Here is a 10,624-nt window from a genome sequence, read left to right on the forward strand (position 1 = left end):
ACTCGTTGACGAGGATAAGATCTACTTTTTCAGAAACTGTTGCACCATGTAATAGCGGGGCAATTCCTGATGGTCGTTAAAAATCCGCCATCGAGAAAATGCTCATAAATCGAATAGGAAAATTTACTTTAAAACATTAGGCGAACACCCCGTGACTCTGTGGAGGAATGGTCGATTCGTAGCCGATAGATCTCAAGTTTCGATCTCATGGTTTACAGGAGATTATTAAAGAGTTAAAAAAATATTTTGACTGAAAATGCATGAAATGATGGCAACTCCCGTTTTAGGAGCAATAAACTTAAAAAACATATATACATACACAATATAAAAATTTACAAGTATATGAAGTATACTTGGAGAGAGATAGCGAGATATTGTCTCTTGAAGAATAGAAAGAAAGACGGTGAGCATTTCTCCTTTAAGAAATATATTCAAAGATATTCATGCTTAGATATTCAGAGGATGGATATACAAATCAATATTAGGTGATGAATTGATGTTAGATTTGGTAGGTGATTTAATGTGCAATTTGCAAGACCACAATGAACGGAAATTAATTGCTTAATCGCTGATTCGAATGGCAATGCGTTAGTTCGGTATATATAAGTGGTGGAACAACGTCATTACATTTATATATCTACACTCGTGGTATAAATATAATTAAAATCTATTTATAACGTAAGAGCCAAATCCGATAACTTTCACACTTTTATGAGTCAACGTTTCGTGATTTTCGTAGTGATTTATAATTGTTACTGAAATACAAAAAGCTTACACGAGTCTCTAAAGCTATTAAAATACTGTTACTTTTTTTCCCATTATTGACAATTTGTTTAAGAGAAATTGAGAATATACATTACATCTCGATGTTAACATATACATATTCTAAAAGTTATGTTTATGTCTATATAATATAAAGCTATCACACGTATAAAAAAAATCTCGAATTTTTACACAGTTTTGAACTTTTATACGCAATCATCATGTACCTATAACAGAATTTAGTTTGCACGATCAAATCGACGGAAAAGATGTATTACATTGATCCAATAATATGCAAAAAGAAAGATTGATTAATAAAAAAAATTAATAGCATCCATCGCGGATTTTTTCAAGATCATTTATATATTAAAAACATCAGAGTTCTAGAGTTGAAAAAACAGTACGTCGAAGGACATGGTCCTCGCGTCTGAAAAATTTAGAAAGCGTAACGCGTACGTATGTCCTCCAACTTCTTCGACACCTCGGATGGCGTTCTCTCGAGATCGCCGGAGATGCTCTTCTGTTTAGCAGGCTCGATCGAGTTGAATTGTTCGCAGAGATCGCCGTCGATGACATTTTTTACAGGGTAATAATACGACCGGAAGGACAGATGATCTCTGCCGCATAGAGGAGGATGCTCGGATCGCATGTGCATCTCCAGATGCTGGAAGAAATCGTGATCCTCGTGGCTTGTGAACGGTACGAGCACACCTACCGTTCCGCTTAGGGTTGTGTACACCAGACTCTCAGAGCCGCCCGGTATGAGAGTTGCCTTCTGCAACGACATTACCGTCTCGCCGACGTGGAAACACGCCACTGTGTCCGCTTTCTGGCTCGCGCCATTCAGTAATCCTCGGTCCCAGAGAGCCTTGTTTCCGGTAGGATCTTCGTCTACGTCGTCATTAATGCCAGTCGCCAATCGTATCTGAAAAGAGGAAAGACAAGAATATAATAAATCGTATATAATTGTTATACAAACGCGTTGCACATTGCTAATAAAAATAAGGCGACCACGGTAAGAACTCACCACAGCTATGTTTCCGAATTTATCGGCAGTGGCGACGGTATCGTAATCCAACACGCACGTCGTCGTGATCCACCTGGGGTGCGTGTCATCCGCAAAAACGATTAACTGATTCTCCTGGCGCTTGTACCTCACAGCGTACACCGATTCCTGCACGTCGCTGACGTAGATCCGTTGACCAATCGCGTTGATCGATACGACAGCGTTTGGTATATGCTTGTTCTCGCACTTACGCAATAATTTCTTTTTACCCATGTCGTAAAGCCGTAACATCCTACCCACGCCGACCAGTACTCGACCTTGATACGGACAAATGGCCAATGGTACCTCATCTAATGGAGATTTGTGCAGTAGCTCGATACTGGTACACTCCGCATTTACTCTGGAACATAAAGCAATCACTTTTGATTATTTCGTCACGAAAAATATCATGTTCGTTGAAAGTTGCTATAAAAATCAGCACTGCAGGACTACATCATTAAAATACAGACATCCAAATTGATAATCATCATTTTAGTATAAAAATATCAGAGAGAACACTAGGAATAAAGTGAGATATCTTACTTGTACGTATAAAGAAAACCGCCATTGCTAACTCTAGGATTCAATTGAAATTCTTTCGCGACTCCAACGATGAGAAACAGCTGCTCACCTTGATTGGCGAACTTCACGAGGCAAAGGCTGTAAAGGAACAACATTTATAACATTGGACATCTATGATTTTGATCAAGCTTGATTGTTCTTTTTTTTTTGCTTACCATAACGCAGCTAGGTTTTGTTCGAAACGATGAACTTCGAACGTTTGCCCGGTAGTTGGTGCCATTATTCTCAGCATAGAGGCCCACAGTCCCGGGCCTGCCCGCGGAGCACCGAAAACCGCCTCGTTTGGTTCTTCCGACAGAAATGCCTCTGCCAATTCCCGAGCGACGGCCGCTTCTTCGGCACCGGCCGCCTCTTGCATCTCCTCTGCCATCTGCAGTCTTCTCTGTTGCTTAGTCTCTTCTGTGTAAGCGTTGTGTTCAGTCTCAATGACCACTAGATGCGCGGAATCAGGATGAATCGCGAACTTCCTCGGCGTGTATTCCAACGGGAAGCTCACTTGATTGAACACGGCGCCAAGTTTTTCGAGAGCCAAGATCCTCAATGTGTTCGTCGATATGGCGACAATACCCTCTGGACACTGCTCGGAACTGAACCCCGACGCGAATTCAAGACTCTCATACGATAGAGGCGTTAGATGAAAACGATTCTGATGGTAGTAACTCAACCAGGATCGGCTGCTCATCGCCAGTACCGCCTGATTTCCTTGCATTCGTATTCTGAAGAGTTTAACGGGACGAGAGCCTAGGTAGCGAGTTCTCGTGTCTGCGAGATCGCCGGAAATCGGATCCAACACAGTTCTGAGTAGCACTCCATTTTGCAAACCTGGAATTAATAGTAACATACAACACGTATTAAAGACGATTTAACACAATTTTTTTAGAAATGAAAACTACGAGCAAAAATATAGATGCAAGTTTGGAGATATAATTTACCTATATTCAGGTACAAACTGGATTGCTGTGGCGCTGCATCCTCGGAATTATCCGCCTCCTTGGCGCCCATTTCCACGATGCATAAACTTTCCGCAGCTGCTGGTAATGCCTGCATGCTTCTTGGCGCTAGACAGTCCGAGGGATCCAACGATATTATCCTCACGGTATTGTCCTGTAGACCGACAGCCAGGAACCACGAGCGTTGCTCGCCCACTGCCACGTTTCCAAGGGCCATGCACATTACTTCCGAGGGCATCTTTTTCCTTTCCGTATACTCGTTCAATTGTCCGGTCTGAAAAGATACGTGGATTAATAGAAAGCCATTACTGACGAAAAATTTTGCGATGTCTTGTTCACTCTCCATCAGTTCCAACCACTAAGCAATAGGCTCAGTTAGGTTGGTCATGCAAGATGAAATGAGTAGTATGCTCTTCGCATCCTCTACTTCTCTGAGAACAAGAATCAGACACCTCAGAGAGAACAAATAATGCGATCGTTGGGATAATCGCGGAAGCGTTAAGAATTATTGCAAATACATACAGGATCCATCTCGAAGTAGACTAGTTCCCCTCCAGTGAGGGCAATCACAACTTGACGTTGATTGACCGCGCATTTCACGATGGTCTTCTTGCCGGGTGCCTTCCATTCGTTGACACGCTTATCTGCTCGGATGTGACGTATACCGTCAGGATATACCTGAAAGACGTTTGAGATTTCAGATGATTAAATTATATATTTCACGTGTCATATACTTAATAATAATAAAACAAAATATATTGGATTATGTATCATTGTAAAAATTAAAAGATTTCTGTAGTACGATTGTTGGGCCTGTAATACCAGGAAAGTTTAGACTAAATCCAGAACGTTCCAACGATGCGTGAGCCCGAATATTTTAGCACTTTTTTGCGACCGGCACGTGGTCAACCAGGTGCCGGAGATACCGAGTGCAATCGAGAGAAAAATTCTACAATCCCATGCATATACCATTGTCCCAAAAATATGAATTTAAAAAAACCATGATTATTTTGATCAGACAATCTATTAATTGAGATTGTTATTTATAATTTAACCTAAAGTCAATTTAAAAATGTTTTAATGATCGAATCAAATTTTACTTACTTTAATTTTACATTACTCTCAAATTTAATACATGGGATGTATGGTTCACGCATGGGGTCCACGGAATACCATACAATATAATTTCCATGTGTAATGTACCTGCACCAATGCGTCCTCGCCCAAAGCGGAGCAACTCAAGGTCGGTGTTGTACCGAGAAAACCCGAGTCCGTTACTTCCTCGACAGTCTCGCCGATACTGAGTACGAGTGTGGCGTTCACGAAGGACACTATGATGTATGCATCATATTCCTCTGCAATCAAAATTACAAAGCTCATCCTCAATACGTAGGAAAATGCGTCGCCGAATCGAATATTTGAATTTGCACAGAGAGATATAATATAGGTGTCCTCGATCATTCGACTGCGCACGCTCTCGTGCGGCACAGAAAGAGTCAACGGGCTTTCGCCTACTTTTTTAAAATTTTTTTTGTCGAACGAATCGACTCTTACTCGTGCCAATTTCGCGCCGAAGTTCCTTACCTTTCGGTCATTCAGAGTTCTGTGGGTCAACCAATAGCGCGCTGGCATCCTGAAAGAGAGAACTGGTGTTTGATAAGAGTGTATCAAGCCACCAGGTTCATTAATATCGTTTTATAAAACCGATGCCGTTTGTCTTTTTAAAGCAAAACTACAATTTTCTTTTCCAAGTTATATTAAGTACTAATGTTCTTACCCCAAAGCTTTACGCAAATCTGTTCGAATTATGCTATTGAGCCACTTACGATCCACTTTCGCAAATAGAGAATGGAAGAAACATAGAAGTATCTGATACTTGTAATGCTGACTGAATAGAATACTTCAGTCCTCGTCGCTTTGACGTAAAAAAGATTTTAAAAAGGATAGAGATTTTAAAAAGGATAGAGATAGACAAGACATGTGGAAAGTAAATTCTCAATGAAATGATAGCTAAAACTTATCAACTGTCGATTAAGCAATTCAAGTGGAAACATGCAGACAATTGTTATGTAGAAATATCATTTGACTAACCATCGATTCTTCTCTTCACAGTCCATACAGCATTTGGATTACCAGGCAGCTCGCTCACGGCCATCTCGGAAACTTCGAGACCATGGCGTAACACTCGTAACGTGGATCGCGGTCCTCGTCCGCAAGCGATATACAATTGCGGTGTATCTTCGTTCGCCAGATCTGCTACCTATACAGTCAAAATCTCTCATAAAGCTTCTCATATTTTCTGCAAGAGACACGTGAGAAAAGAAAAATATCGTGATTACAAGTGTACGCTTGTCTCTCCAAGTATTCACTTCAATTTGCAATAACAAACCAAAGGCGACGAAGAGAATTCTGTTATTGCACAGTATCCCACAGGAAAGAGACGCACGAGTAACGTCTCCTACCTACTTGACGTGCGGCATAGTCGAGAATAAGAAACTTGTATCTTATAAAATAGATATATCACCTGACAAGCCATTATGGGCGAGAGACTGTCCATCTCGTCGACTAGCACTAGATTTCGAAGCGGTCGAGGGGCGAAGAAGAAAGTGTCACCTTCTTCCAGTGGCATTGCCGAACTAAACTCGGGCTCGTCGTCGTCGTCTCCGAGATGCGCTATTTGATACAGGTAACTAAAAAAGAACAATGCAATTGCGCTGTTTGCAGTAATTCGAACGCATTAGTCATGTGGTCTATAGTACTAACTGGTTGCCAAATTCCGAGGCGACGAACAGGAATCCCGTTTTCAGGACGCACATACTCGCAGCTACCGGTACCGTGTCGAAGTATTTCAGCTTAATTTCGGTGACCATGTCCTCGTCCGTCTCGAGGGTAATTTTGAAAATATCACCCTGCTCTGTCTGCGCCAAAAAGAAGAACATGCTCTTCGTCTTGTGCGTGGCCGAGCACACGAATATCATTCCTCTCTCAGGATCGTCCAAGTCGTTACGGCGTCGTGGAATCGGACAACGTATGTCGTGCTGATCCCCGAGGTTCTTGTACGTGAGATAGTTTTCGGAACAGATGAGTACGCCGCTTGGACCATCGTTGCCACCGGGCACAGACACAAGGAAGTTAGCGTGTTCCTCCAATGGCTCACTGTACTTCCGTACTACGTGATTTAGACCGAGATCAAGCTCATATAGGGTAAGCGTTTGCTGCGTTTTCACTGCCGCGTCGCCCGTGGGATCGCTGTCAGCTTCCTGAATTAACATTTTTGCAAGAGATATTAAATATACACGCTTTATATGAATATAATACTGCAAATATGATCGTATAAGTATATCATAACAACGAATAGATGTAATCAATGCTAATCAGTTGAAACACGGAATAATAATCATGTGATACTATCAACAATATCTGTTATTAAAAAAGTGATACAAAAATTACACAAGTTTACCTCGTAATCGATCTCTAAACACGCAAACATAGGATTCTCAAAACCAACGTCGACGCCAACAGTATGATACACCAGAGTGTTGCTCTTATGAGCTTCCAATGGAGAAGAGATTGTAAGACGGGCCTCAGCGTCTCTGTTGAGAATGTACACAAGTTTCTGCTTTTCAATAGCACCTACAACAGTAAATATAACAAACAAAATATAACATTAGATTCACATCAAAGTAATTAATTGTATTAATTGTGTTATCAATAAAATACCATCATAATAATAATAAAGATGTAATCAATGTTATTCAGTTGAAACACGGAAAGAATAATCACATGGAGGTATTTAACAACAAGAATAACAATATAAATTGTTCCATAAAACTGCCGAAGGCAAAAATGTGAGATAAAAATATATATACCTATCATAACCGCTCTTCCTTTCGGATCGATAGCAAGATATTGGCCAGGAACGATGCGCCTACATCCACTCTTGCCAAAAGTCTCCTGATGTACCTTTTCAAAGCTGTTCTTAGCAGGAATGTACTCCAATATTACTATACGCCCAGAATCTGATCCGACGACAATGTAATCCTTCGTTCCGCCGGTCAATCTAAATGCCATGAGGGATCGAATGATGCCGAAAACTTCTACGGTCAGCAGCGTATGGACTTTTCCTGTATTCGGATCCGGTCGGAGCAGCTCTAACGATTTGCCGCGGGAGACGAGAATCTCCTGCATCTTACTGCCGGAGAAATTGCCGTGCACCGCGTGCGTGATGCCCGTGGCACGTTGGAGGGTCAAATTGTACAGATACATCTTGGCTAGCTAGATTGTCGGCTTTTTCTATTCCTTCGTCGATTTCTCAACCGAGTGATGATGATGATGAATTAACGGAGGGCTTATAATCTCGACAAACGTCTCCGAGAGTCCATGCTCTGCAACGAGATGCGTATATATGTAAATTCAACACGACACGCACGACACGGCCCGTCGTTCATACGCCGAAATTAAGTCGAAAGGAATCGTTAAGCACGAAAATGAGGTTGGCTATGAAAGCGGACGACTTCCAAGGATATTCTCTTTACCTCGATCAAGTTTTCGATGTGGTAACGCTCGATGATGCCTCCGGATTTTCCTTTCACGATCAAATCGAGTATACTCGCCGTCACGAGCAGTTACGAGAGAACCATGGAGAGAACAGACGCCGTCGTCGCCGCGTTTCGCGGATTTTACGAGTAATAGTAATCCCGTAATCCGCCGGAAACGACGCGCATCTGTCCTCGTCATTGACTGCAGAGACAAGAGTAGTGCGTACGTATAATCGAAAGCGTAAACGAACGTGATTGGTTACTACCATTGGATCCAACGAATCAGTATCGGTTTTCAGTTTTGTTACAAGACGATGACAATGACGATTCGATGATTTGTTGTTCCGAAAATATCCATTCAATCCATTGGGCTTATTATGACGAACATCATATCCGGTGCGCGCGAAATCCATATTCATATTTGTAGAAATTTGATGTTATAGACTTTTATTGCAATAGAGAGAGAAAAGTGCGTTTTCTAGAGACTGTAATTAGTGATATTTTTGTTTTAATAAACAAATCTCTTCCTATTGGATATCGCACATTAGATTTGGAATTTGTATACGTCTTGAAGAATTGCTCAAGTTACTCCAATGGTTATTGATTGTTTCTTCTATATATGATGATATTAAGTATTTATTAAAATAGAAGACAATTTTTTGTCAAAGAAAAAAAAATGACTAAATATAATTCCACGCAATCAGCTGACAATTCTTCTTTATGCACTTGAGCTATGAATATACTAAAATATAAAGTTTATAAAGTCAATTTGCATTCGATTAAGCATTTTTATTCAATTTAATTTTGTACAAAGTTATAAACACGATGTTATTTAAATATCATATATTAATATATATTACGCTAAATAACCATAACCGCTAAAATCACAGATCAAAATCTGTAACAAGTTTTGAGTATGTCATAGAAAATATCTAAATTCAATTCCATTCCAAAGTTATGGAATTAGAATTGAATGATCAATTTCAAACTAAATTTTGACATTCAAAAATTTATACACAAAATTTAAAATCGAGCGAAATTTTAATAAATTCAATTTTCAATATAATAAAAAAATATTTCTGATTTTCCAGTTACCGATAATTTAGACCATATTACATATATGAACATGGAAACCTATCAGCATCAAAATTTGAATTCATTAAAATTCTGTTGCTCTCTTTTTACTCTAATCTATCCTTTATATCTTCGAATGCGTCGCGTTATAATCAAAGTAATTCGATTCCGTCTCGCTAGAATCATTCGTTATTATCGGTCGTACTGAAAAGAACTTGTATTTGTAGACCTGCGGCACCAAGCATTCGAGTGCCATGTGAGTGATAGCGCCGGTAAATCCCCAGACACGGTGCTTTCCACCCAGATAACACGGCAGGGTCATAACTGGATGGCGGAAACTCGTAAAATGAATTAGCTCAGGATCGCACAATTTCTGCAAACTAACTACGAACGCTTCTTCCACCTCGTCATGATTGATCTCCAGCTTTTCCGGCACTACCTCGCCGACATAAGCTAGAACCGGCATTACGTTAACGTTGCCCTTGCCGATGAGATTTCCCGCGGTCCACACGTCGACCTTCTCCTTAGGGATCTTGAGCTCCTCCCAGGTTTCTCGCAACGCGGTTTCCCGTAGATCGACGTCAGTCTCGTCGCGCATGCCACCCGGGAAAGATACCTAGAACAGATATCCTTAAGAAGAGAGCAAAAATTTATTAACTTAAAATATACATTTGTTCACATAACTTTTTTTAAGATATTTACAGATACTAATTGTAAGAATATAAATAACTGACTTGTCCTGGATTGGATGTGACCCTCATGGACCGCAGCATATATAAGAAACCGAGTTCTCCTTTATATAAACATAACGGGACCAAAACGGCTGCTTCTGCCACGTTGCTCGCCTTTGGCACCCGGATGGACTTGAATTTTTCGATGCAAGCCTTACGACTGCTCTCCGAAAGCACGACTTCGGGCTTCAGGGTGGAATCGATCATGTCAACACGATGTTCGGGCGCTATGGACTTGAAATAATTTAAACAAAAGTATTTTCAGTATATAATTTTCATATAGGATTAGTACATATTGATTAGTATATTTTATTGGGTTTAATATTGTAAGTTAATAGATAAGATTGCAAATTAATATAAAATATATGTAAAATGTATGCACATAACACATAACATACATACGTTAATACATACAAGCGACCTTTCATTTCAAATTTCCCACCATTGGCACTCTGACCTATCCTACGAGTTTATTTTACGACAATTAAGGTTAGTAGCGCATATGGTGGCGGTCTGACGTAAACGCGATGCGATGCGTAAGCATAATGCATGATCCGAGGTTCCCTCGAAATGTTGACGACGGATCGTGAGACACTTACGAAGGCACGTAGAAAAGGGCGTATCGACGCCGCGGTTAACTTCATTAATCGGCAGATTGTCGTGACATAAATCAGTAAAACGTAACCACGACGAGACCGCAGGCGCGCACTTCGACCGTTGACGGACCACTTTGCCAATTGCCAATTGCCAATTGCCACCACTTGCTCTTTACTTGCTTGTCGACTAAAGTTCTGAAAACGGTTTACAGATGTCACCCCTATAGTCTTTTTTATCTTGTGATGAATAAAAGAGAATCGACGAATTATACTGTTTACTACACACCGGACACTCTACACCTTGAGAAGACCGTTGACCGAACCTCGCTCGTAAAGAATTGGGACC

General features: G+C 40.7%; 2 protein-coding genes across 2 annotated transcripts; both read right to left on the minus strand.

Moving 5' to 3' along the window:
- Window positions 1-410: 410 nt before the first annotated feature.
- Window positions 411-8,039, minus strand: LOC112455933 (splicing factor 3B subunit 3). Its single transcript, XM_025018152.1, has 13 exons — window positions 7,875-8,039; window positions 7,209-7,724; window positions 6,800-6,972; window positions 6,103-6,599; window positions 5,864-6,029; window positions 5,431-5,599; window positions 4,543-4,694; window positions 3,862-4,017; window positions 3,322-3,613; window positions 2,545-3,211; window positions 2,351-2,467; window positions 1,790-2,168; window positions 411-1,687 (listed from the first exon to the last, which is right to left on the minus strand). The coding sequence occupies exons 2-13, from the start codon at window positions 7,603-7,605 to the stop codon at window positions 1,199-1,201; spliced, it is 3,654 nt and encodes a 1,217-aa protein (XP_024873920.1). The 5' UTR covers window positions 7,606-7,724; window positions 7,875-8,039; the 3' UTR covers window positions 411-1,198.
- Window positions 8,040-8,693: 654 nt separating this feature from the next.
- LOC112455924 (nucleoside diphosphate-linked moiety X motif 8) lies at window positions 8,694-10,514 on the minus strand. The gene is made up of 3 exons (XM_025018141.1): window positions 10,282-10,514; window positions 9,686-9,916; window positions 8,694-9,567 (listed from the first exon to the last, which is right to left on the minus strand). The coding sequence occupies exons 1-3, from the start codon at window positions 10,324-10,326 to the stop codon at window positions 9,076-9,078; spliced, it is 768 nt and encodes a 255-aa protein (XP_024873909.1). The 5' UTR covers window positions 10,327-10,514; the 3' UTR covers window positions 8,694-9,075.
- Between the last annotated feature and the right edge of the window lie 110 nt (window positions 10,515-10,624).

Source organism: Temnothorax curvispinosus, unplaced genomic scaffold, assembly GCF_003070985.1.
Source record: "Temnothorax curvispinosus isolate PA1 unplaced genomic scaffold, ASM307098v1 QBEX01006528.1, whole genome shotgun sequence".
Taxonomy (NCBI): domain Eukaryota; kingdom Metazoa; phylum Arthropoda; class Insecta; order Hymenoptera; family Formicidae; genus Temnothorax; species Temnothorax curvispinosus.

Bases quoted from the DNA above. Each gene is read 5' to 3' on its own strand.
- LOC112455933 (XM_025018152.1), bottom strand. From the start codon at position 7,605: ATGTATCTGTACAATTTGACCCTCCAACGTGCCACGGGCATCACGCAC. The intron at 5,600-5,863 runs GTGATATATCTA...TTGACTGTATAG, and splicing joins CGCCCATAATGGCTTGTCAG to GTAGCAGATCTGGCGAACGA. The intron at 4,695-5,430 runs GTTAGTCAAATG...TTTTGATTGCAG, and splicing joins TGTGAAGAGAAGAATCGATG to AGGAATATGATGCATACATC.
- LOC112455924 (XM_025018141.1), bottom strand. From the start codon at position 10,326: ATGAAGTTAACCGCGGCGTCGATACGCCCTTTTCTACGTGCCTTC. The intron at 9,917-10,281 runs GTAAGTGTCTCA...AATTATTTCAAG, and splicing joins GCCCTTTTCTACGTGCCTTC to TCCATAGCGCCCGAACATCG. The intron at 9,568-9,685 runs GTCAGTTATTTA...TATCTGTTCTAG, and splicing joins TCACATCCAATCCAGGACAA to GTATCTTTCCCGGGTGGCAT.